Source organism: Palaemon carinicauda, chromosome 29 (assembly GCF_036898095.1).
Source record: "Palaemon carinicauda isolate YSFRI2023 chromosome 29, ASM3689809v2, whole genome shotgun sequence".
Classification (NCBI taxonomy): Eukaryota; Metazoa; Arthropoda; class Malacostraca; order Decapoda; family Palaemonidae; genus Palaemon; species Palaemon carinicauda.
In genome coordinates, this window is record NC_090753.1 from 75,930,818 (window position 1) to 75,958,317 (window position 27,500).

General features: G+C 44.8%; 1 protein-coding gene across 1 annotated transcript in view; it reads left to right on the forward strand.

Annotated features, from left to right (window-relative positions):
- Mccc1 (Methylcrotonoyl-CoA carboxylase 1) overlaps positions 1 to 18,911 on the forward strand; it is a 74,069-nt gene extending 55,158 nt beyond the window's left edge. The window contains exons 8-14 of the mRNA XM_068352790.1: positions 4,637 to 4,808; positions 5,338 to 5,459; positions 5,637 to 5,786; positions 6,488 to 6,638; positions 7,217 to 7,404; positions 7,922 to 8,104; positions 18,357 to 18,911. Of these exons, the coding sequence (XP_068208891.1) occupies positions 4,637 to 4,808; positions 5,338 to 5,459; positions 5,637 to 5,786; positions 6,488 to 6,638; positions 7,217 to 7,404; positions 7,922 to 8,104; positions 18,357 to 18,470 (1,080 nt within the window). The 3' untranslated portion in view covers positions 18,471 to 18,911. The remainder of the gene's footprint in view (positions 1 to 4,636; positions 4,809 to 5,337; positions 5,460 to 5,636; positions 5,787 to 6,487; positions 6,639 to 7,216; positions 7,405 to 7,921; positions 8,105 to 18,356) is intronic.
- The last annotated feature ends 8,589 nt before the right edge of the window (positions 18,912 to 27,500 follow it).

A 27,500-nucleotide genomic window follows, 5' to 3' on the forward strand; every position in this document is an offset into this window, starting at 1 on the left:
ACCCAAGACTACGCCTCCCTCCTTAGACTTTAGGAAAGTCCTTGCCCTGTTTAAGGAGTTGTATCCGGAGCAGTTTGTGTCTGCAGCTCCACGCTCGCCTCCCTCTGAGTTCGCTTTAGGCATGCAGTCAGCAGCTCCTGCCTTTACGAAGCTCGTACTCGCTCGCTCATCCAAGAGAGCTTTAAGGGTACTGGGAGAGTGGCTGCAGGCCAAGAAGCAACTTGGGAAGACAACCTTCTTGTTTCCCCCGGCCAAGCTTGCTTCCAGATCTAGCGTTTGGTATGCCACAGGAGAGGTTCTAGGCTTGGGAGTTCCTGCCTCTGCCCAGGGCGACTTCTCAAGTCTGGTAGACTCTCCCCGCAGACTGGCTATGAGACGGTCCAAGATTTGCTGGACCTCTTCGGACATGGACCATTTTTTGAAGGGAGTTTTCCGTGCTTTTGAGATCTTCAACTTCCTGGACGGGTGTTTGGGAGCGTTGAGCAGAAAGACCTCCCCTTCGGATAAGGACTCTGCTATGCTCATCATGTCCTGCATGGACAAAGCCATTCGGGATGGGTCTGGCGAGCTTGCGGCTTCTTTCGTGTCTGGAGTTCTTAAGAAGCGAGATCACCTTTGCTCCTTCTTGTCGGCAGGGGTCACACCATGTCAGAAGTCAGAGCTGATGTTTGCTCCGCTATCCAAGTGTCTCTTTCCTGAAGAGCTGATCAAGGGGATTGCCGCCTCGTTGATCCAGAAAGACACCCATGACCTGGTGGCGTCATCCGCACGTAAAGTCACAGCTTTACCTTCCGTGCCTAGACCTAGGATGGACACACCAGCGTCTAGGTTCATTCCGCCCTTTCGTGGCAGAACCTCCAGCAGAGGAGGTACCCGTGCCGATAGTCAACGTGGCAAAAAGAAGAAGGGTTCCAAGTCCTCAAAAGGCAGAGTCTGACTGCCATCTTCTCCAGACAGCAGTGGGAGCCAGGCTCAAGAACTACTGGCAAGCCTGGGAGAACAGGGGTGCAGACGCACAGTCTGTGAAGTTACTCAGAGAGGGGTACAGGATTCCATTCTTGCGCAAGCCCCCTCTAGCAACAACTCCCATCGACCTCTCTCCCAGGTACAGAGAGGAGGACAAGAGGCTAGCTTTACAGCAAGAGGTGTCTCTCTTGCTACAAAGGGAGCGGTAGTCATAGTCCGGGACCATCAATCCCCGGGCTTCTACAACCGTCTCTTCTTAGTAGCGAAGAAGACAGGAGGGTGGAGACCGGTGCTAGACGTCAGTGCTCTAAATGTCTTTGTCACCAAGCAGACGTTCACCATGGAGACGACGAAGTCAGTGCTAGCATCGGTCAGGAAGGAAGACTGGATGGTCTCGTTAGACCTAAAGGACGCGTACTTTCACGTCCCCATCCACCCAGACTCCCAACCTTACCTAAGGTTCGTCTTTGGGAAGGTGGTTTACCAGTTCCAAGCCCTGTGCTTTGGCCTAAGCACGGCACCTCTAGTGTTTACCAAACTGATGAGGAATATTGCCAAATTCCTACATTTAGCAGACATCAGAGCCTCCCTCTATTTGGACGACTGGCTTTTAAGAGCTGCCTCAAGTCGTCGCTGTCTGGAGAATCTCAAATGGACTATGGATCTGACCAAGGAATTGGGTCTCCTGGTCAATATAGAAAAGTCCCAACTCGTCCCATCCTAAACTATAGTCTATCTAGGTATGGAGATTCAGAGTCAAGCTTTTCGGGCTTTTCCGTCGGCCCCCAGAATCAGTCAAGCCCAAGAATGCATCTAGAGCATGCTGAAAAGGAACCGATGTTCAGTCAGACAGTGGATGAGTTTAATAGGGACGCTTTCATCGCTGGACCAGTTCATCGCGTTAGGGAGACTCCACCTCCGACCCCTTCAGTATCACCTAGCTGCTCACTGGAGAAAGGACATGACGCTAGAAGCGGTCTCAGTTCCTATCTCCGAGAAGATGAAGTCTGCACTGACTTGGTGGAAGAACAACATTCTTCTCAGGGAAGGTCTACCACTGGCTGTTCAGACCCCCGACCACCTTCTCTTCTCGGACGCATCGGACACGGGCTGGGGTGCGACACTGGACGGTCGGGAATGCTCGGGCACGTGGAATCCGGATCAAAGAGCACTACACATCAACTGCAAGGAGCTACTGGCAGTTCATCTGGCCTTGAGAAGCTTCAAGTCCCTCCTTTTAGGCAAGGTGGTGGAGGTGAACTCCGACAACACTACAGCCTTGGCGTACATCTCCAAGCAAGGAGGGACTCATTCGATGACGTTGTTCGAGATCGCAAGGGACCTCCTCACCTGGTCAAGAGATCGAAACATATCGCTTGTAACGAGGTTCATTCAAGGCGACATGAATGTCATGGCAGACCGCCTCAGCCGGAAGGGTCAGATCATCCCTACAGAATGGACCCTTTACAAGAATGTTTGCAACAAACTATGGACCCTGTGGGGTCAGCCCACCATAGATCTGTTCGCTACCTCGATGACCAAGAGGCTCCCAAATTATTGCTCACCGATTCCGGACCCAGCAGCAGTTCACGTAGATGCCTTTCTTCTGGATTGGTCCCATCTAGACCTTTATGCGTTCCCCCCGTTCAAGATTGTCAACAAGGTACTGCAGAAGTTCGCCTCTCACGAAGGGACAAGGTTGACGTTGGTTGCTCCCCTCTGGCCCGCGAGAGAATGGTTCACCGAGGTACTGCAATGGCTAGTAGACGTTCCCAGGACTCTTCCTCTAAGAGTGGACCTTCTGCGTCAGCCGCACGTAAAGAAGGTACACCCAAGCCTCCACGCTCTTCGTCTGACTGCCTTCAGACTATCGAAAGACTCTCAAGAGCTAGAGGCTTTTCGAAGGAGGCAGCCAGAGCGATTGCCAGAGCAAGGAGGACATCCACTCTCAAGGTCTACCAGTCAAAATGGGAAGTCTTCCGAAGCTGGTGCAAGGCGAATTCAGTATCCTCAACTAGTACCTCTGTAACGCAGATAGCTGACTTCCTTTTACACCTAAGGAAGGTAAGATCCCTATCAGCTCCTACGATCAAAGGTTACAGAAGCATGTTGGCAGCAGTCTTCCGCCACAGAGGCTTAGATCTTTCCAACAACAAAGATCTACAGGACCTCCTTAAGTCTTTTGAGACCTCAAAGGAGCGTCGGTTAGCCACACCAGGTTGGAACTTAGACGTGGTCTTAAGGTTCCTGATGTCAGCAAGGTTCGAACCGCTTCAATCAGCCTCTTTTAAAGATCTCACTTTGAAGACTCTTTTCCTCGTTTGCTTAGCAACAGCTAAAAGAGTCAGTGAGATACACGCCTTCAGCAGGAACATAGGATTTACATCTGAAACGGCTACATGTTCTTTACAGCTTGGTTTTTTAGCTAAAAACGAACTCCCTTCTCGTCCTTGGCCCAAATCGTTCGAGATTCCAAGTCTGTCCAGTTTAGTTGGAAACGAACAAGAGAGAGTACTATGCCCAGTAAGAGCTCTTAAGTACTATTTAAGACGGACGAAGCCATTACGAGGACAATCAGAAGCTTTATGGTGTTCTATTAAGAAACCTGCTTTACCGATGTCGAAGAACGCAGTTTCTTTTTACATCAGACTTTTGATTAGAGAAGCCCATTCTCATCTGAATGAGGAGGACCATGCTTTGCTGAAGGTAAGGACACATGAAGTTAGAGCTGTCGCTACTTCAGTGGCCTTCAAACAAAACAGATCTCTGCAGAGTGTAATGGATGCAACCTATTGGAGAAGCAAGTCAGTGTTCGCAGCATTTTACCTTAAAGATGTCCAGTCTCTTTACGAGAACTGCTACACCCTGGGACCATTCGTAGCAGCGAGTGCAGTAGTAGGTGAGGGCTCAACCACTACATTCCCATAATCCCATAACCTTTTTTAATCTTTCTCTTGAAATGCTTTTTATTGTTGTTTTCGGGTTGTCCGGAAGGCTAAGAAGCCTTTCGCATCCTGGTTGATTTGGCGGGTGGTCAAATTCTTTCTTGAGAAGCGCCTAGATTAGAGGTTGTGATGAGGTCCTTTAGTATGGGTTGCAGCCCTTCATACTTCAGCACCTAGGAGTCGCTCAGCATCCTAAGAGGATCGCGAGGCTCAGTAAGGAAGACGTACTTAAAAAGGCAGAGTAATGGTTCATGTCGACTTCCTTACCAGGTACTTATTAATTTTATGTTTGTAATTTTGAATAACTGCTAAAATGAAATACGGGATACTTAGCTTCTATTGTTAACATGTATGCTGGTCTCCACCCACCCCCCTGGGTGTGAATCAGCTACATGATCACCGGGTAAGATTAATATTGAAAAATGTTATTTTCATTAGTAAAATAAATTTTTGAATATACTTACCCGGTGATCATGAATTAAAGGACCCACCCTTCCTCCCCATAGAGACCCAGTGGACCGAGGAGAAAAATGGTTCTTTGTTGACAAGAAGTACCTGAGTACCTACTCGACAGATGGCGCTGTTGTTGTACACCCCCACCTGTATAGCGATCGCTGGCGTATCCCGCCCGTAGGTTTTTTCTGTCGGGCAGCAGAGCTGCAGCTACATGATCACCGGGTAAGTATATTCAAAAATTTATTTTACTAATGAAAATAACATTCTAGGTTGCTGCAGGAGAGAGATTACCATTATTGCAAGATGATATCAAGCTCTCAGGTCACAGTTTTGAAGCCAGAATCTATGCCGAGGACCCAGATGGCGGCTTCCTTCCGGGAGCTGGACCTTTGAATCATTTGGCCACACCTGAAGCCAAACAACACATAAGAATTGAAACAGGTAGGATCAATCTCTTTTTTCTGAGTTGATCAAGTTCTTTGAAGTTCTTTAAAAACCTTATAATTCTTGGGAAGTGAATCATTGGTGTTGTTATTTTATTCCATAGTAAAACATCAAATCTGCTGGATATTTTTGTCTATTTCAGTATACAGTAGTATTTTTACTAACTTTTGTTTGAATGAAATGTGCCATTTCTTTTTATTTCATGCTTGTTTCAATTTACAGTATATAGTACATGACTCCATTAAATGAAGACTCAGGAATTAGGTCAGATGCCTGGCAACCTTGATAACTATTCATTCATGGGCCTTAAAATATGTTTATACCTTAATTTCCAAATTAATAGAAGTTTTTTTTTTTAGAGTATTTCATTTATTTTCTATACATAATTAATTTTGTCTAAATGTGTTTCATAGTGGCATATATTTCATGAGCATATAATGGTTCAGTACATGAGAAGGAAATCATGATTCTTTATATATTGAATGAGATTGAAATTTTCACTGTACTATTTCTCTTTATCTTTCAGGGGTGCGGGAAGGCGACGAAGTTTCTGTGCATTATGATCCAATGATAGCAAAATTAGTTGTTTGGGGTCATGACAGAGCCTCTGCTCTTAATATTTTGGTTACCTCTTTAGCCGAGTACAATGTAAGTTTTGGCATTATTTTTTGGAACAATTTAATCCTTTCCAGTGAGGGTTGAGAGCTTTGATTCATTAGTGTAGACAAATTACTTATATGATTACAAAGCAATTCGATACTGAAGTTTGTCTTGCATTCATAATGCTCCCTGTATGGATTGAATCATTTTTCTTTTCTTTTTCAGATCATTGGTCTTAACACCAATGTGAACTTTTTAATGAGTCTTGCTACACATCCTAACTTTGTTGCTGGTGATGTAAGCACCGATTTCATCCCCGACCACTACGACACACTATTTCCACAACGCAATCCTTCTCCGGAATTGTTCTGCCAGGTTGGTCATTTTTGGTTGAATTGTTATGAAAGAAACATGCAAAAGAAGTGAAAGAAACATGCAAAAGAAATTTCAGTTCTACCTCAATTAGGCCATGTAAGTGAGAGGCATTTCTCTCTTGTGGCAGGTCATGCATTGAATAATTAATTGTGTTTTTTTTCAAGTGTTTGATCAAGCCACTGTTCTGCATGTGTGCTGAAGTCGTGATTCATTGTAGCTAACAGTGGGCTGATTGCAAACTTGGAGATGAGATGATTATGAAATGCCTGAAGATATAACTACTGTTGAAAATTATTTTAAAGAAATGTAACCATGAAAGAAGTAAAAACTTGAAGGTAATCCTAACCCAATATTAATCATACAAAATTACTTAGTTCAGTTACTAGTCCTGCTGCTTCCTCCGATGCCTTAGATGACCGCGGAGGTAGCAGCAGTAGGGGATTCAGCATTATGAAGCTTCATCTGTGGTGGATAACGGGGGAGGGTGGGCTGTGGCACCCTAGCAGTATCAGCTGAACTCAGTTGAGTCCCTTGTTAGGCTGGAGGAACGTAGAGAGTAGAGGTCCCCTTTTTTGTTTTTGTTTCATTTGTTGATGTCGGCTACCCCCCCAAAATTGGGGGAAGTGCCTTGGTATATGTATGTACTAGTGTGGATTTAGGTATAGAAACCTTTGTACAATATTGCAATGCTTTGTTTTCAGACCGCACTGGCTCTGATACTGAGTGAGGAACAGGAAGCTGTACGTGCCGCTGCTCTCTCCTTGGATCCTACATCCCCATTTTCTCCCCAGTCTCTTCCTAGAATCAACCATACTCTCTCTCGCACCATGAAGATCATTTGCGGAGAAAAGGGTAATAAGTGGTGGACCTGCTTTAGTGTTTCTAGAATGATAAAGAGATTATAAAGACTCACTGCTGGTAATTAGTGAACATTTAGTTCATGCTCATCTCATATAGATTATAATGATTTTTGTGTTATCGTGTTGCTTAAGGTTTTTCTGTTTCATGTCACTATTCTTAACTCTTTAACCCCCAGGCTATTTGGAAATTTCCAACCCTTAACCCCCAGGGGGTTATTTTTTTCCCAGCACATTTTGCAATATATTTTTTTTTAAATTGCTCTAACAGCCTTAATTTTTGTCATAGAGAGGTCAGGTTGGTCTCATTCTCTTGGAAAATGCCTGAATTTTCTAAAAAAAATTATCAAAAATATGAAAAAAATAATTTTTATAGCATTTTTTTGCAAGAACGTACCAGTACGTCCATGGGGGTAAAGGGATGGCTTTTGTGAAACGTACCAGTACGTCCTTTGGGGGTAAAAGGGTTAATATATTATTTTAAGTTTTTAATATATGTAGTACTCTACTGTAATTTGATTACGTGTATAGGATATCCTTCTCTGACTAATTTTCGACTTTCCTTTATTATAGGTGAAGATATCGTGGTGGATTATTTAGGGTCGGGAAAGTACCGTATGACTGTTGGTGGTAGAACCTTTGATGTGAGTGGTTCTCTAGTCAGGGAAAATAACAATTGCACTTTGACAAGTTCTGTTGATGGAGCTGTGTCTTCGTCACGAATAGTTGTCGATAATAGGGATGTACACCTCTTCACAGCGGTAAGAAAGTGTTTCAGTACCCTTCACAATATTGTTATTAGAAAATTCAGTATGGTTATTGTAAATTGCATGCTCAAAGATAAACACTATTCTTTTGTTGAGGAAGTAACGTACTAAGTTCCTATTGATTTTAAATGATTCTTCGTTCCTATTGATTTTAAATGATTCTTCATGAACTCAACATTAAACGTTAAATATTTTATTTTAGATACTTTCAGTGTAAAGTAATGCCAGTCTTACACATCAGCGTAAACTTTTTTCTCTTCAAAATACGGTAGTCTTGTATGTTTTCATTAAACCCTAATTCTGTGGAAATTATTTCACTGCACTTCTGATTACATTTTCCAAACCTCTTGTTTCTTCCTTAGTCAACCCTGTCAGTGGTGTTTATACCAGGAACACATGCATCATCTTTGAAATCCTTTTATTTATTCTTCCCACTTATGTATTCATTTATTTAATATAATAATTCAGAATACTGTGATTGATATGTTCTTTTTCTTTATACATGCTGAAGACTGGTGGTTGGAGAATGTCTCTTCCCAGACCAAAGTTTGAGGAAGAGATAGGAAGTGCATTAGGTGCCACAGGTGGTGCAGTGGCTCCAATGCCCGGGGTGATTGAGAAGATTTTCGTCAGTCCCGGACAGTCTGTCTCGGCAGGGGATCCCTTGGTTGTCATGATTGCCATGAAAATGGAGGTGAGTAATAGGTGTAATTTATAGATTTAATGAGTGCGCTGCCCGACCCCGGGTCGCCTCAGGGCACGTATCACACTGCCTGAGGTTGACCCCGTAGAAAAAAGGAAAGAGGGAGGTAAACTATACAAAAAGCTGGTCGGTTAGGTAGAGTTACCAGTAACTCCTAAGAAGGTACTTCTAGGTAAGTATGTTAGGAAAAATACAAATTACTTAAAAATTTGTGATATTTAATGAATGATAAATATAAGAAATTTGAGTACTGTCTAACAATATTTGTAAGAAATTAAGCTTCTTGTTGTATGATACTCATGAGAGTTACAGTACTGTATATCAAGCAAGCATAGGAGATGAAGAGACTGAATTTAGAGTTCATGTTGTGCAGTTTCAAATGGATTCAGTGACCTTTTTTAAGTGACATGATGGTGACTTGCACAACTTAGAATCAAAGATTGATTTAAAAAATGATGGTAAAGTAAAGCAATTATGGAAGGCTATACAGTAGTTAGTGTTCTCTTTAGTGAGCTATGGAATATTGTTGTATCATGACAGGAATGAGCAAAAATGGACTACAGATGACTAAAATTCACATGTCCAGATGGACAGTGTGGAAAATTTTTTTTGCATATAGTTACAATATTGTGATTTTAGTATAATTAAGTGGATGTAGGATGATTGGAAGCTATTATGAAACAATGAGATAGATTTGTCAGAGCATTGAATGATTTTAGTTATTGCCTGTTCAAAGAGTAATTCATGATATGACGATCAAAGGACAGTTATTGAGTGAGCCACTGAACACAAAGGATTAGTTAGCTTCTCTTTTTTCCTGTGTCCCATGAGGAAAAAGAGTTAGTTCTGCCAATTGGATTGCTGGAAACAGCTCCTTTATTTTTGGAGGTTATACCTTTTTAGTAGAGGGCAGTAGTTGGGTGTAGAACGGCACCTCTTAATATCGGGGGATATTGAGGAAGGAGAGGACTAATTGGTAAGGGACCTCTGGTAGGGGTTCTAACACGCCCCAGTTACTATACCGACACACTTTTAGAGTGAGCGAGCTGGGTTTATTCCTGGCATTCCATGCAACTTTTTCTCTGGTATTTTGGCAGTATTTATACCTTAGAAATGGTGCTTTACGGAGCATTTCACTGGGCGACACAGGTCCCTTGCCCAGAAATAGATTTTTCCTTCGTCAAAATCCCTTTTTGTTCCGTAACCGAAATACAAACCACGCTATTTACAGAGGGTTACCTTTTAGCGCAGCTGAAATGGCGAGCCATTAGAATTTAACGAGGGTGTATTACCCCCGCGCTAGTTAGCGGGGGGGGGTAGGGGAGTGGTAGCTAGCTACCCCTCCCCCCCTCACACACAGATGAATGCTCACTTTCACTTTTGGCTCGGACTGTGACAGACGTCTCTGTCTTGGTCCTCTCTGGCAGCCATTGTTTGTTTTGTCTTTACTTAATCACTTACTTTTCTTTTACTCAATATATATGTAAACATGTTTTCATGTTTGTATATATATTTGAGTATAGAAATCAGTAAGTTTCCTTTTCAGATTTGTGTGTGTAGTGTACGATTTCTACGTGGTGTCCTCGGCAGTTAGGCCTCCACGGCGTAATTTTATGGGTGGCGATCGAGTTTGACTCCGGTCTTTCTCTCTCTCTCTTGAGGTCGTTCACCCTTTTACTACGTGTTACTATGCCCTTGTAGCTTCCTTTCCGTGTGGGGGGGTTGCTACGCCGTACGTTTGTCTCAATTAGTTTATGAATCTAATTGTAGTTGTTTTTTTTCAGCTTGTAGAACGATTCCTTTCGTGGTTTTCGTTCTTTCTTTAGTGTTCATTCATTTTTAAATTACATAATTACATAGTTACATAATTATAATTGTTATAATTCTGTTTTGGTTACAGCTCTCCTTCCGTGAGTGTAAGTGGTTGTGAGGGCACGTGCCTGTTGTGTAATTCTTGTTTCCTTTCCCTTGGGATTCCTCTTCGGAGCCTTCCCGGGGGAATGAATGTGTACTAATGTTATTTGTTTTATTTTTTTACAGTTACCGATCTAGTTCGTTTCTGTAATATGGCAACGGTGTGAGCTGTCTTGTTGAGTCCTGGAGATTCGGCTGTTGCTGCCTCCCCCCTTGTATTTTCGTCAGGGGCGTGTCTCCTTCTACTGGAAGTACTCCCGTGACGACGGACAGCTCTCCAGTTCATTTTTGAACTCTCAGGAGGCTTGCCTCCTTGGGCGGGTAACTTTCCTTCCGAGGGAAGTTTTTTCCTGTCCAGGCTTGAGTTTTTCCCCTTTTGGGGGTTTCTTCTCTTGCCTTTTTTTCGTGCGACTATGCTCTTGGTGCTGAGCGATCACACCTGCAGTTTCACTCAAGGGGCTGGGCAACTGCAGGAGCTCCTCTTCGGAGGATTGATCCTTTTAGGTCACTGGCTGACCAGTCTCTTCTACGAAGTGTTTCTCTTTCGTTCGCGAGAGAGTACACTCATAGAGACTCCTCTTCGGAGGATTCTTCTGTTGCTGTTGCTGTTGGCCTCCCTCGCCGTAAGGCCCACCGTCCGCCTCGTCGTAAGGGCCTCTCATCTCCCTATAAGGGTGCTAGAGGCGCCTTTTTGAATCTCCGTTTGCAGCCTACAACTCCTTTTTCTTGATCTTCCGCCTTGGTGCAGATGGACAGCAGTCTGATCTCGTCTTCCGACGGGCAACGGTCTTCCCGACGGACAACGGTCTTCCGACGGACATCAGTCTCCCGGCGGACAGACAACGGTCTTCCGACGGACATCAGTCTCCCGGCGGACAACGATCCCTTCGGGGCAAAGGGTTGCCTCCCACGGGGGTTCTTCCCTTGCGTGTCAGGGTTCCCCTGCGCGCCCTTCTGCTGTGTTCTCTCCTGCTCCTGCTCAGTGTTAGCGCACAGGCGCTCTCCTGCTCATCAGCGCTCTCCTGTTCGTCAGCGCTCTCATGATGATCATCCCTGCTGTTCTTGTTGGTTCCTGTTACGTGCCCTGTGCGCCCACGTTCGCCCTCGCGATCTAGAACTTCGGTTCAGGTCTGCTCGTCAGCGATCATCAGCTCGCCAGCGATCACCTGTCTCTCGGCGATCTCCGGATCGCCCGCGTGTGTTACAGCCGGCACGCCAACGTTCTGCAACACTTCTGAAGGAACATGGTTCGCCAGCTACTAGCTCACCTGCGCATGCTGCTCACCATCGCGCGATCGCCTACCTGCGGATGCTGCTCGCCATCGCGCGACCCTCAACTGCGGATGCTGCTCGCCATCGCGCTACCCTCAACTGCGGATGCTGCTCGCCATCGCGCGACCCTCAACTGCGGTTGCTGCTCGCCATCGCGCGACCCTCAACTGCGGATGCTGATCGCCATCGCGCGACCGCACACCTGCGGATGCTGATCGCCATCGCGCGACCGCCCACCTGCGGATGCTGATCGCCATCGCGCGACCCTGCGCATGCTGATCACCATCGCGCGACCCTGCGCATGCTGATCACCATCGCGCGATCGCCTACCTGCGGATGCTGCTCGCCATCGCGAGACCCTCAACTGCGGATGCTGCTCGCCATCGCGCGATCGCCCACCTGCGGATGCTGATCGCCATCGCGCGACCCTGGCATACTGATCACCATCGCGCGACCCTGCGAATGCTGATCACCATCGCACGATCGCTCACTTGCGCATGCTGCTCGCCATCGCGTCGGCATGCCACAACGCGCCATCGCCAACCTGCACGTTAGCGCTCACCAGCTCACCACCGATCGCCTGTTGATCCATATCGCCAGCGGTCTTCCTCGCCCACGCGGCAGCGCGTTTCCTCGCCATCGCGCAAACGCTTGCGTTCGCCGCCTCGGACTCGCGCTCATTCACCTGCCCACGCGACCGCTCGCCCGCGCGACCGGTCGCCTGCGCGCCCGCGCGACCGTTCGCCTGCGCGCCAGCGCGACCGCTTGCCTGTGCGCCCGCGCGATCATTTGCCTGCGCGCCCACACGCCCACGTGCCTGCACGTCTGCGCTCATGCACGTCCGCGCCCATGCTCTCCAATGTTCGCCCGCGCGCGAACCAACGGTTTTCCATCGCGCGGACGGACGGTGTTCCGTCGCGCGAACCGACGGTGTTCCGTCGCACGCCATCGCGCGAACCGACGGTGTTCCGTCGCTCGAACCTACAGTGTTTCTTCGCACAAACGTCGGCTTATTTCTTGCAGTATCCATTGCTCGTCTATGGGTTATCGCTCGCCGACCACCAGCTCTCGCCCTTCCTACCACGCTCGCCCTCCTTCTGCGCTCCTTCGCTCACCTTCGTTTGCGTTCCTGCGTTACCGCGCATGGGCGCTTCCACGTTCGCCCACGCGTAAATCGTTGAATTACCGTCGCGCGAGCTCCAGGGCGATTGCGACCACGATTTCCAATGGGGTTTTCGCAGCATGGCCAGCCTGGCGAGTTCTTCTGGAGCGTATTTCCAGAACACGGCCTCACCCCGTAAACGCAGAGCATGGCACTTGCAAGAATAGGAGAAACTTAAGGGAGATCTGAGCAACACTCCTCTTTCCTGAACCTGGGTTATCCCTTCCCCGTCATTCCCTGGAAGAATTTTTGGGGGGGGGGGGCTTTCCGTTCGAGATTTCTCCATCGGACAAGGGGTGACTGCTTACCCCTTCCTCTGGGAGCTTACCAGGTCCTTTCCCTCCTCGGTTACGGCCCGAGGTTTGGTTCAAGGAAGCTACAGGAAGATCATGGGTACTTTCCTCCTCTCGAGCTCAGGCACCTTGGCCTTTCGTCGGTAAGTATCTAACTTGCTGACAAGCTCGATGTTGTACCATCTGGACGCGCTGACTGAGGGCTTCCTTCGGGTGTCTCATCTGTGGAGGTCGACGACCTCGGACACCCTTCCATCCTTGAGAAGAGTTTGTTTGTGCCCAAGGACAGAGACTTAGACAGCGGCTGTGCGGAGGAAGTCGACTTCCGTTTTCACTCCTCCAAGGCGCTTTCTTCCAGACTCTGCAGGGCTCCAGCGCCCTTTTCTTTCAACCACGTCAGCCTAAGTTATCGGCTACGACAACTGGGACAAGGTGTCCAATTGCAGTTTCCTCCTGTCAGGAACAGATGGCACGGGAGGCTCCCCCGGGGGGGCATAGTCCTAAAAGGAGCGGCAGAGTTCACGAACTCTAGGATTGCAGGTTTTTCGCTGGGAGGATGCTTAAGGTTACTCATCCGAATGACAGCTTCCCGATGCCCATTCCTGCACAATCTCTGTGATCAGCCAAGGATATCGCGCCTGCCGTCTCTGTCAGCGAATTCAGTGTCTCTGAACCTCTATGCCATAGCGTCAGCAAGAGTTGCCCGGTTGGGCAGAATGATCCATACCTTAGGCGAAGGTCTTCCTTAGGATCATCGACGGCTTCACCCCCGGCCTCTTCAGTCGATCCTTTCTTGTAAGGAAGGATCTGGGAGGGGATGTCCGTAGTCGACCTCTCAGCCCTGATCAAGTTTGTCGAACAAACTTCGGCCAGCGTAGACCAGCAGAATCGATCAGACTGGTAACGAGGCGACAGGACTCCTTAAACCCTGGATCGGAAGGACGGGTACTTTCAGTTTCCATTCCATCCCATCCCTCTTCCAGGGAGCTCGTCGAATTCAGCCTAGACTGCAAGTATTCCTGCTTATGATGCAGTGTGGCTATCCCGCTGTGGCATAGCAGGTTTGTTTCCCCAGAGAACTCTCTCTGCCTTCCTCTTGGCCGCTCAGGTGCAGGCTTCCGCCTCCTCTGCTGTTTGGAGGGCTGGTCAACTCCGGTAGGCTCGGGTTCGACCTTCTTCAGCGCCGGGACAAGCTTCCGGATGCTTACCATGAGTGTGGGCTCATGGTATTTTCCTTGGAGCATTCTCTTCCTCTGCCTCAACATCTGGAGTATCTGGCCATGATATTGAGTCAACGGCCTTACCACGTTGGAAACCCCGCTTCTCGTCCGTCCAGCGAGGTTAAGCAACGTCGCTTCTGGTCGGTACTTGGATGGGTGACCACCTGGGGACGCCAGATTCTGTTACCACATCCTCCGAGCCTTCCTTTCAGTTGACTGTGGCAAGACTGAGGAGAGTCGCAGTACCTGTTCTCAGTCAAGCAAAGCTTTCAGCCCTACCTTGGAACGTTTCCTAGTTCTCCTTTCCTCATTGACCCGTCTATAGTCCGAACGGTCGCCTCAGGATAAGTTCCATGTGGGGCGGTCCAAGTTCCGGTGGCTTCAGGCAATGTTTAACCAGACTTCCTGGCCCCTATGGGACCAGCAGAACTATTAGACCTGCAATGGGTGTTGACCTTTGGTAGTGGATATTCTTGTCCTTTCCCCACATTCTTGATGCTGTTCTCGGACTCGTCAAAGGAAGGGGGGGGGGGCATGTTCCGGTCCAGGCCTATGGTCAAGACCTGAAGGATACCTCTCCATCATTCAGGCAGGCTTAGGGGCCTTAGTCTGGCCCCTCTACAGATCCTACAGCTCCTGCCGAGTCGCCCCGTGCGCGTCGACTTCATGATTCTGGCGTATTCTAACCAGCAGGGGACGCATTTTCACACCTTCACATCTTGCAGTAGAGATACCGGGATGATTGAGATTCTCTCAATACCACCATCGGCTCTCTCATTCCAGGCAGGGGAATGTTCTCTCCGACTATCTGAGCAGAGCCTCGTAGAGAGAGTGTAGCTGGGGGTCTTTGACCTTGGGTAACCAGCAAGTACTGGTCTGGGGGACCTGATCGCGACAGCTTGGAACCTCAAGCTTCCGCTGTTCTTCCCCCCAGTCTCAGACCCCGAGACTCTGGCAAGATGCATTCCGGTGATGGTGGGACAACTTTGACGCCTGCGTCTTCCCTCCTTTTTGTCTGTGGACAATGGGTCTCAACAAGACCAGGTTGTCTGTCAACCTTTCAATGGGAGAGCTCCACTGGGACTATGCGCAGAACGGTTTCTGGACCCTCTGCTTCCCCTGACGGAACTCCCGGGAGAGCTTTTCCCACGGCGCAGACTACTCAAGCAACCACACTGCGACATCTCTCCCGAACCGGGGCGTCGCTTCGGCTTCATGCCTGGAGACACTACGCCTCCTCCTCAAGAAGAGACAACCCGCTACAGTCGCGGTACGGAGGTCGCGTCATCTGCGATAGTCATCCACAGGGGTCTTCCAGGCAAAGTGAAGAGTCTAAGGTGGTTGGTGCCGTGGGAGATATACCTCTTCCCTTGAGGCCTCTTCTCCAGCAATAACGGTCTTATTGCCTTTCGGCGGGAGAAAACTCCTTTCCGCTCTCGGCAATGAAGCCTGTCGCTCAGCCTTTCCCTGACCTTCAGGCTTAAAGGAATAACTTTTTCCTGCCCGCTGGATCTATCCTCGCTCATGCGAAGCTACGATCGTCTCTGCCCTAGTCGGAGGAAAACCTCCAACTTGGAGCATGGCTCGGACTTTTGGTCCTTTAAGAAATCTTCTCAAGACCCTTTACGACAGGCTTCGGATTGTATTCCGCCTTGGGTCTCCTGCTCACTCTGGCCACGGCCAGTGTGTAAGCAATCTTCTTGGTCTCTTACGACTCCCCCCTTTCTAAGGAAGAGGGGAAGGCAACATTCAGGTTCGCTCCTGAGTTGTTGGCTAGACTCAGAATCTGGGGGTCCCGGCCCTTCGGTCCAATTCATTCAAGATTTCGAGTCTCCATTCTGTATCTGATGTCCCAAGACCTTCTCTTTCTTGCCAGTAAAGGAATCGAGAGGTTAGCGCTGGGAACAGCTGCAGTTTGTCTTCAGTTGCAGCCGATTTGGGAGCACAAGGAGGACACGGGGGAGAGTCACCAGTATACCTCTTCAGCCCGGACTCAAGGACATTCATCTCGACCTGTCTCCAGACCCTCCCCCGGCTCGTCGCCCTACAGCACGATGTTGGATACATCGCAACGTCCCTCGCCTTCGAGTAATACTACTCTGTGACGCAGGTGCTACAAGCTGGAGTCTGGAAGCGTCTAATGACCTTCGCAGCCCGCTTCCTGCAGGGCGTGACCCACAGGAGTCTCGATACGTTTTCTATCGCTCTGTGGTGGCTACACAACAGCTGGTCTAACCTCAGGCTCCTTTTTGGACAGGTAGCAGAAGGTTGAGGGCATTGTTATCAGGTTTTAGTCTGCATGAACGAAAGAAGTATGTCTGGCTCTTATTTCTTTCTTCATCATCCCCTCTACGGGGAAGCAGCATCCTGGTCTCTGCATAGCTGACCTCGAACCTCTGCAGGTAAACCATGCTTCCTTGTGTTCCGAGTATTGAGTCAATACTGTCGCGTCCCCCATACCCTGACGAGGTGGTATTGGGAACGTCCTAACCCAGAGTTCCTTCTGGAACTCCATGTCAACTGCCTAGGATGGGTCACACTTCTTCCTTCACACACAAGCTTACGTAGGCCACATGGTTCCTTGCGGAGCAAGGAACTTGTGAGGTGCAGGGACTCCTTTTCTCGAGTGCGACTCACTCGGATTCTGAGTCCCCGGGTAAAGCCAAAGCCAGTATGGCTGGGGACTTTCCACCCTACCTAAGGGGTAAGTCACCCTCTGTAAATAGCGTGGTTTGTATTTCGGTTACGGAACAAATGACAAATTCGAAGATAATTTGTATTTTTCCTAACCATACAAACCTTAGCTATTTACACATATTTGCCCGCCAGCCCTGTCCCCCAAGACAAGTCCTACCTCTAAGTGAAAGTGAGCATTCATCTGTGTGTGAGGGGGGGGGGAGGGGTAGCTAGCTACCACTCCCCTACCCCCCCGCTAACTAGCGCTGGGGTAATACAACCTCGTTAGATTCTAATGGCTCGCCATTTCAGCTGCGCTAAAAGGTAACCCTCTGTAAATAGCTAAGGTTTGTATGGTTAGGAAAAATACAAATTATCTTCGAATTTGTCATTTTTCGCTCGTTTTAATAAAACCCCTCATTAATTCTGGTTAAGTATTTTAAGTGAGGATAATCTTTAGATGGTATTATATTACAGTACTATATTACTTCAGCATTTTTATAATTATGAAGCAGTTTGATAAGACTCATTATTGGACTTGTGTGGTTCTCTTTAAGCATTTCTTCTTTAATGCAGAAAAATTGGAGGCAGTTGAAATGAAGAGAGTTGCTTGAAAGAGAAGAGATCAATAGGAATAGGTGAATGATAAAAGACAGAAAGTAATACAGCTGGGAATAAGAGTATACAGAGGGTCCTCAACTTACAAACCTAAGTGGTTTCAGGTAGCTGTTTGTTAATCGAATTTTGTTAAATTTTGGCCTAGGGTAGTCTTAACCTTACCTGAATCCCTTGCTTATGATTTCCAGATACAGAAGTACACAAATAGTTGGATGTCATATGAAATAGATATCAGGTTATTACAAATGTCATTTTGCTTACTGTATTAGATACATTCATACATATACCAAGGCACTTCCCCCAATTTTGGGGGGTAGCCGACATCAAACAAATGAAACAGAAAAGGGGACCTCTCCTCTCTACGTTCCTCCCAGCCTGACAAGGGACTCAACCGAGTTTGGCTGGTACTGCTAAGGGTGCCACAGCCCACCCTCCCCCGTTATCCACCACAGATGAAGCTTCATAACACTGAATCCCCTACTGCTTCTACCTCCGCGGTCATCCAAGGCACCGGAGGAAGCAGCAGGACCTACCGGAACTGCGTCACAATCGCTCGCCATTCATTCCTATTTCTAGCACGCTCTCTTGCCTCTCTCACATCTATCCTCCTATCACCCAGAGCTTCCTTCACTCCATCCATCCACCCAAACCTTGGCCTTCCTCTTGTACTTCTCCCACCAACTCTTGCATTCATCACCTTCTTTAGCAGACAGCCATTTTCCATTCTCTCAACATGGCCAAACCACCTCAACACATTCATATCCACTCTAGCTGCTAACTCATTTCTTACACCCATTCTCACCCTCACTACTTCGTTCCTAACTCTTTCTACTCGAGATACACCAGCCATACTCCTGCATTTCTTTGTCTTGTCTTTGTTATTTTGAGTTGGATTTGTGTCTGTATCTGAATGTTTGTAAATTGTTGACCTTCCGTACTGCCAAGAACTTATCCTACTGTCTGCGTTGTGTTGCGTAAGGCATACTCTACCCAGAAAAAAAAGAGTAGATTTCTTAAAATCTCACCAAAATAAAGTTGAATATCTCAGAAGTGTAAATTTATGAAACCATATATCTTTTTCTTTTCAGTATGTTATAAAGGCAGCTAAAGATGGTGTTGTGGAGAAAATTCTTTTCAAGCCTGGAGACAACGTTGCCAAGAATACATCTCTCGTTAAGATGAAGGAATCAGAAGACAGTTAATTTAAGGTGTTTTTCTATAAGGTAACTATTTAGGTTTTTCTTTGTCTTTGTCAGCAGGGTTCTTTGAACACGGAAGTGACGGAAATCGATGGGAATAGAAACTTGATATAAATGGTCGTGTATGTTAATTTACCTTAAAATGAAAAATACATTCTTGGTTTCTGGTGTGATTATACAGTATTTTTATGAGTAGATATGATTTATTTTTATTTGATATATACTTACAGTGCTTGAAATAGTCTTATGTTATCTTATAAAACTGCCAAATAGTAATGTTTTTATTAAATGGCTTAAATGAACTAATTTAGAATTTAGAAAGTTACTGTATTTACAATTCCATAGATGTATTTAGCTGTATAAAGTTATTTTCTTCAGGGATAAAATGTAAAAAAAGATGTATCATTAGATAGGCATTTTTGTGATAACACAGTAGTTTTTTAACTGGCAGTTTTTATTATCCTTTTCTTGAAAGTTATTCTAATAATGTGTTCTAAGGAAGAACATCCATTTATGTTTGCAGCAATTTGCCATATAGTTTGAAAGTTCTCGTTTTTTAATTTTAGAAAAGTGGAAATAAAAAGTGCACCATATAAAGATGTGTCAAAATTTTGTACAATGAAAGTCAGAACCAATTTCTATTGAAACTTCAGGTGTTAAGAAAATAAATGAAATATGACACAAACTAAATTAGGATTACTAGAAAGTTAAATCTTTTGAGAAATGAGGAGAAAAACACAGAAGATTGCATTGAAGGCTGTCCATCTGTAGGACGATACTTAACCTCGTTAATGAGAAAGGTAAAAAAAAAAAAAAATTTCAGTAACAGCTCCATTGTGCATCATTTTTCATGATGTGTGCATCTCCCCAATATCTAATCAAGCCACTACTGCTATTATTGTCCTTCTTCCAAACAAGCAGCCATAATGCAAAACCCTTTTGTGCTATTGCCTAGGAAAGGTCTAGAAGACCAGTTGTTATCACGAAGAACCCTTTGGTGCTATTGCCTAGGAAAGGTCTAGAAGAACAGTTGTTATCACGAAGAACCCTTTGGTGCTATTGCCTAGGAAAGGTCTAGAAGACCAGTTGTTATCACGAAGAACCCTTTGGTGCTATTGCCTAGGAAAGGTCTAGAAGACCAGTTGTTATCACGAAGAACCCTTTGGTGCTATTGCCTAGGAAAGGTCTAGAAGACCAGTTGTTATCACGAAGAACCCTTTGGTGCTATTGCCTAGGAAAGGTCTAGAAGAACAGTTGTTATCACGAAGAACCCTTTGGTGCTATTGCGTAGGAAAGGTCTAGAAGACCAGTTGTTATCACGAAGAACCCTTTGGTGCTATTGCCTAGGAAAGGTCTAGAAGAACAGTTGTTATCACGAAGAACCCTTTGGTGCTATTGCGTAGGAAAGGTCTAGAAGACCAGTTGTTATCACGAAGAACCCTTTGGTGCTATTGCCTAGGAAAGGTCTAGAAGACCAGTTGTTATCACGAAGAACCCTTTGGTGCTATTGCGTAGGAAAGGTCTAGAAGACCAGTTGTTATCACGAAGAACCCTTTGGTGCTATTGCCTAGGAAAGGTCTAGAAGACCAGTTGTTATCACGAAGAACCCTTTGGTGCTATTGCCTAGGAAAGGTCTAGAAGACCAGTTGTTATCACGAAGAACCCTTTGGTGCTATTGCCTAGGAAAGGTCTAGAAGACCAGTTGTTATCACGAAGAACCCTTTGGTGCTATTGCCTAGGAAAGGTCTAGAAGAACAGTTGTTATCACGAAGAACCCTTTGGTGCTATTGCCTAGGAAAGGTCTAGAAGACCAGTTGTTATCACGAAGAACCCTTTGGTGCTATTGCGTAGGAAAGGTCTAGAAGACCAGTTGTTATCACGAAGAACCCTTTGGTGCTATTGCCTAGGAAAGGTCTAGAAGACCAGTTGTTATCACGAAGAACCCTTTGGTGCTATTGCCTAGGAAAGGTCTAGAAGACCAGTTGTTATCACGAGATATGTATTGACCTTTTAGTTGACTGCACTTTCTTCAGGAGGTTCTGTTAAGACAAATTTGTAATCTTTACTTGTCGTGGCCCATGTGGTAACGTCCCTGGCTGGTGATCACCAGACTGGGGTTCGAGTCCCACTCAAACTTTAGTGTTTGCAACCTCACCATCCTTGTGAGCTAAGGATGCTTGGTTTTTGGCGAGTCTATAGGTCTATCTACTGAATCATCAGCAGCCATCACTTAGCCCTCCTTGGTCCTAGCTTGGGTAGAGAGTGGCTTGGGCACTAATCATATGTATATGATCAGACTCTAGGGCATTGTCCTGCTTGATAGGGCAATGTCACTGTCCCTTGCCTCTGCTGTTCATGAGCAGCTTTTAAATCTTTAAACACATTCCCAACCTATTGAGCAAGGAAGGCCCTATTATTTTGATTAATGTTCCAAGATGCAATGGAGCTTCATTTGGGTAATTGAAGCTTACTTGTGTAGTAATGTGGCGTTCATTGCAATGTAAGGTATACCCATTTTATTCCTAAGCCAAAACTTTGCAACCAAATACTGTTTATCGTAATGTCCAACTAAGAACACAGAATAGAAACCGACTTTATCAAAGAACACCAAGAAAAGTTGCTGAATCTTGCCTGCGACCTGTAAGAACCAAGAGAAAGTATCACAACAATGGACTCAGAGATGCAACAGTAAATGCGAATTCCACACCAAACAAAATCCCAAAGAAAGTGAAGATCAGATGTGCAGCTTTCATGGAGGAAGAGAGGGCAACATTCATAACAGTGGAGGGAAGAATGTTAGCAGACAGATCCAGGGGATTACAGCAGCCCTGAGTCCACATTGCACTGGACACCCTAAACATATGACAGAGGATTGGACCAAGATAGCACAAAACAGTGATGGATTAAGATGGCTTGATGGGGATAAACCTGTTGACTGTACTAGAAAAACAAATCAATGCCAAGAGAAAAAACTTATTATAGCATCATGTTTTTTTACAGTTGTTTTAAAATTTGAAATACAGTGATGCCTCAGGATACAAAATTAATCCGTTCAGGATGCGGTTTCGTATCCTGATATTTTTGTATCCTGAATCGCGTTTTACATGTAAATAGCCTAATCCGTTCCAAGCCTTATAAAAAGTCACCTTTTCTTTCATAAACACGCTAAACTGTAGTAATAAACATGCAATGCAGCCATTTCTATCATTCAATAATTAACACAACCGTTAAAAACAGCCTAATCCATTCCAGAAACCACTATGAGATTATTCAATAATGTAGTTATAGCCAAGTTATCCCCCCCAAGCCCAAAGAAAACGGTCCGTTTTCTTTACTACTGTATAAAAGTTACGGTACTGTATGTACGTAAAGCATTTAGATCAGTGAAGGTGTATTGTTACCTGTACGTACACCTAAATTAAGGATTGATACCTGTACACTCTGAAAAAAAGGTTACAGTTAATTAGTGTAACAAAAAAGTTGAAACTTACCTTTTGATTGAGACGATGTCCGATAGCGAAGTCGCGGCAGAGGAGGATGGCATAAGGCAGAAAACGTAACAAGTGACAGACTACGTACAGTAATTTACACACTTAACACATTAACACTTAAACTTTACGAAATAAAAAAATGGCAGAAATAATTAACACTTAACATTACGTATGGAAAACTATAAAATGAAAGAAAAAATTACTGTAACACTTAACGGTAACATAAAACTTAAAATTGAATTTTTTTTTTTTTTGCATTTTTATAACTTTACGTTTTTCTTTTTTTCTAAATCTCTTCTACTTCTTCATCACTTTCTTTTTTCTGTTTCTTTTCCTTACTTTCACCTTCTAATTCTTCATCCCTTCCTCTTTTCTGTTTCTTTTCTTCACTTTCACCTTCGTCTTGGCCTACTAATACCGCTGGCCTCTTTAATAAGAAACTATCCATTGAAGCTTGTTTCTGCCTACTTTTCAACACATTTCTAAAATGCGTTAGGCAAACGTCATTGCAGTGTTGAAGCGCACGGTTGGTATAAACTTTTTCTGGATGTTCCTTTTCGACGTAGTCTGCCATTTTATGGAAACATGCAAGAATTTCCTTGATGTCTGCAGTTTTCAAAGGTGCAACATCCTCCTCATCACCGCTAGAGAACTGCTCTTGAACATCACTCACTTGCATCGTCTCCAACTCCTTCAAGTCGTCCGTCGTCAACTCCTCGTGGTGCTCCTCGATAAGTTCATCTATATCTTCCGCGCTAACTTCCAGCCCCATGGACGTACCAAGATGTACGATGTCAGCCACCTCAGACTGCTGAATTGGTTCAGGATCGTCAACGATCTCGGCTTCTCCTCCAGGCTTCCCGAACCCCTCGAAGTCTCGTGCAGAGACAGCATCAGGCCACAGCTTCCTCCAAGATGAGTTTAGGGTACGCCTCGAAACTTCCTGCCAAGCGAGATCGATGAGTTTGAGGCATATCACGATGTTGAAGTGATCTTTCCAAAATTCACGCAGAGTGAGGTTTGTACTCTCTGTGACTTGGAAACATCTCTTGAAGAGATGCTTCGTGTACAATTTTTTAAAATTAGAAATAACTTGCTGGTCCATGGGCTGGAGGAGAGGGGTGGTGTTAGGCGGTAGATACAGGACCTTTATGAAGGAATACTCGGACAGAAGATATTCCTCGAGGCCAGGAGGGTGAGCTGGAGCATTGTCCAACACCAGCAGACATTTCATAGGGAGGCGCTTTTCTTCCAAATATTTTCGGACATTCGGACCGAAGCAGACATTCACCCAATCAATGAACAGTTGCCTCGTTACCCAGGCTTTTGCATTCGCCTTCCACATCACGGGAAGGTTCTCCTTAATGACTTTGTGGGCTTTGAAGGCTCGGGGATTTTCTGAATGGTACACCAGCAGGGGCTTTATCTTGCAGTCCCCACTGGCGTTTGCACAAAAAGCAAGGGTAAGCCTGTCCTTCATAGGCTTATGTCCGGGTAGCCTCTTCTCCGCCGTGATGAACGTCCGACGAGGCATTTTCTTCCAGAAAAGCCCAGTTTCGTCGCAATTGAAAACTTGCTGCGAACTATAGCCTTCCTGCAGAGTCAACTCGTCGAACGTTTTAACAAAGGCTTTGGCGGCCTTCGTGTCCGAGCTGGCTGCCTCCCCATGCCGTACCACTGAATGGATGCCAGTCCTTTTCTTGAACTTCTCGAACCACCCACGAGAAGCCTTGAACTCTGGGGGTTCCTGCTGGGATGTTCCTTCTCCTGCTCCTTCTTCGGCCTGAGCACGCACGAGATCACCGAAAATGGCGGAGGCCTTCTGGCAAATTGTAGTCTCAGTGATGGTGTCTCCTGAGATCTCTTTGTCCTTGATCCACACAAGAAGCAGCCTCTCCATCTCGTCATGCACGTGCGTTCACTTGTTGGAGAAAATAGTGACGCCCTTAAAAGGTGTTGCTGCTTTGATGGCCGCCTTCTGCTTCAGGATGGTGCCTATCGTAGACGGATTCCGGCTATACTCCTTGGCGATCGCACTTAAACGCATGCCAGACTCGTACTTTTTAACGATTTCAAGTTTCGTCTCCATCGAGAGCATCATCGTCTTCTTCTTTCCTTCGGCAACATTCTTGGGACTCGTGGCTACAGTAATACGTAATATAATACACTACGTAACGTTATATACAGTCTATGTATAGTAAACACTAATACAGTACAGTGCACAGTAACGAATGTTTATTAACGATAACACGTGGCGTACGAATGTACTGTATATTAACACTAAGTCAAACAAGCGAAAGCACACAATGTCTGTTAACGATACCGCGGTCGGAACGAAAAGAGAGAGAGAGAGATGAATGCCCGTGCGTAGGCAAGCTGGGATAGTTGCCGACCAATAGGAAAGCAGGATCTTATGGCGTCAGCTAGCGTCTGAGTAGGGAGATAACCAATGGGTGAGCGGGAGGCTGTAAGTGAGTCTACCCAATTTCAAAGTCAGGCGGCGCGCGCTTTTTAAAATTACTCTCGGCGAAGAGTTGGGATCTCGTAAGGTTTTCGTATCCTGAAATTTTATCCGTATCCTGGGGCATAAAAATCTTCGAATCACTTTTCGCATCCTGAATTTTTCGTAAGCAGAAACTTTCGTATCCAGAGGTATCACTGTATAGAAATAATACCGTAGGCATAGAAAAAATAATCACATTTTGAAAAATGCAAGGAACAAGAAAATTTCCTATAAATCATGTAGTTTCTCTACATTTATTAAAGTGTAGAGGATATTTGATCATCGAAAAGAATATGGAAGAACTAAGTGTCAGATCTGTACATTTGTACACTTCAATTGAATTAGCCCTTAGTGAAAATAACTATCTTAAGATGATATAATAATTTTCATCATAAAAATGTACGTGTTACAGCAACAATATAATCACCTTTGGCTAAAGAATTTATTTCTCGAAGAATGACTTGATTCAACCACTTTCACTTATGGAGTTAGTTTTGTCAGCTCACCTCACTCAATGCACTTCAGGTTCTTTCCAGGGTCCCTTCAAACCCACATTTTGGCCTATGTTAGCTCTGTTTGTTCATCCTTTCTTTCATCTTGCTGTCCAATCTTTTAACTTTTACTAAATAGAAAAACTACAGTTTTCCCTCGGTTGCACTATGGCACACTGAATAACCTTTGGAGTCTCAGTGCCAGCCTATATAACCCAAATTCTATGGGAGAAATTGCAAAATGTGAAAGCCCAGCATTGCAAATGACAACATACCTGTTCTTCTGACCATTTGATTATGTTGAATAATGGGAGAAAAAACTAGTCTGTTTTCAGCTCACATAGTAAATACTGTACATACATCTTAAGATTCTATAAGACCTTTACAGGCTTTGTCTGTATGTGTATGTGTGTAGATATGTGGGAGAGAAGATTTTGGTCAAGGAAATGGTACTGATACAGAAAGAACAGAGGAATAGAAAATTTATTCAAAAGATGAGGGGATTTGAGAAATTCTTAAAAATTTCAATTACTACTATACTGTAAGTACCACAATCAATAGAATGAAATATATGAAGCAACTGAAATATCCTGAAAAACTTAGACACAGTATTTGAGATTTGAACAAAGATATGTAAACTTGGGTCAATGTCCATGTCGTAAGCTAGTCTGGGCTTTAATTTGTAATCGAGTGGATGCAAATCTAGTGATAACATTCCTAAAACTTGGATTGCAGGCGCCATGCCTTCCAAATGGGAGGAACATGTACGATAAAGCCTCTTTCACACGAGGGGGCAAATTTAGGGTGGGTACTCAGATTTGCCCTTAATTCTCTCGCTTTGAATCAGCATTACCAGATGAAACTGTTCAAGACAGGCTATCAGCACAGACAGGCGAACATGTGATTTGGACCAGACGCCAGGCAGATGGCAGATTCAGGCAACATGGTCCCTAGTCAAGTGCCCATCCAATGCCTCTACATCGGGCACGGGCACTTCGATGCTTTGCCAGTCGTTTCCTCGTTTATGACGTCATCCGCAATAGTGATTGTCACTCACAGCACAAAATTGGTAGCATTGTCTGCCCGCCGTACATTTACCTCTGGTTTAGGAGGGGATTTTAATCCCTTACAAATGAATGAGATTCGTTTTAAAACAATCTTTGAAAGTTGAAAAAATTTCCACCTCTTAATCTGCATCGTTTAAATTTGTCTGGTTTTACTAACAAAATTGAGCTATCATACGTGTGATAAGAGAATTCCTACAACAATTGAGCTATCATACGTGTGATAAAAGAATTCCTACAACAATTTTGGCATAAAATACTTTTTAAAGGAGCTAAAATATTAATATACTGTATACAATAGCACAAATGGGTCTTACATAAGTTCATAAGTCATGTTCATATAAAAAAAGACTTGCTTTACATTGAACTTTTTTAATCGGTAAGCATTTCTCCTACCATCAGACTGCTCTTAACAAACTGTATAGAGTACATCAATTAGTTTTCATTTTTAATCAAATGTTGGTGATAAATTAAAAGCAAATACAGTACTTACATTAGTAAACTTACCAGGTTAAAAAATACGTACTGTACTGTAGATGAACTTATACAAACCATACCAGACACACACTCTCTCTCTCTCTCTCTCTCTCTCTCTCTCTCTCTCTCTCTCTCTCTCTCTCTCTCTCTCTCTCTCTCTCTCTCTCTCTCTTTAAACCACAAAGGTAAATTAGTATCAATGCATATTTTCCAAGTGAAGGCAATGATTAAAATGCCATTCACCAATTATTCTGAAATACAATCTAGTATAAATGTTCTTTCAGACGGTCTCCCAAATGCATGGCCGGGCAAAGGGTGGTTCCAAAACATCCAAGACTGCACTGTCCCTTTCATCAAATGCCATGAAATAATTCACAGCATCAGTGACTTAAAATCTACACGTATGTGTATATAATATAAAAAGTATTTGGTCAAGAACATTAATTTGTGAGTTATGGAATTTGGGTGATAATCAGCACAGCTGGAACTCTCTCTAACACATGTACATAATGGAGCATATGTTCATGGTAGTAAAACTCGCAGAACTTTACACAAGCTGTCTACAAGAAGACATTTATCATTATACTAATTCAGAAAATGGAATCCACTAAAAATTCTGTGAAATTAATGTCCGATAAGTTTACTCTCCGTAATATATTAGATATTTACAAAGATTGTCTTAGGCCGAATAGAAACACCCCTAAAATTTTAATCAACCAAAAAAGCAGACAGATTTTAGGAGTTAGTATTCAACAACTGAACATATGCATGCGATGAACCAGCTACTGTAATAGAAAAATCAAGAAACTATGGTAACCCCCTATGCATGGCATTTATAGACAATGGGAAAGCTTTTGATTCTGTTAGAACTTCAACACTGATAAAAGCCCTTTGAAGACAAGAAACTGTTGAATCTTATGTTAGAACTCTTGAAGATATCTATACAGGAAGTACAGGAATCCTAAAACTACATAGAGATAGTGAGAAAATTACAATTGAGAAAGGAG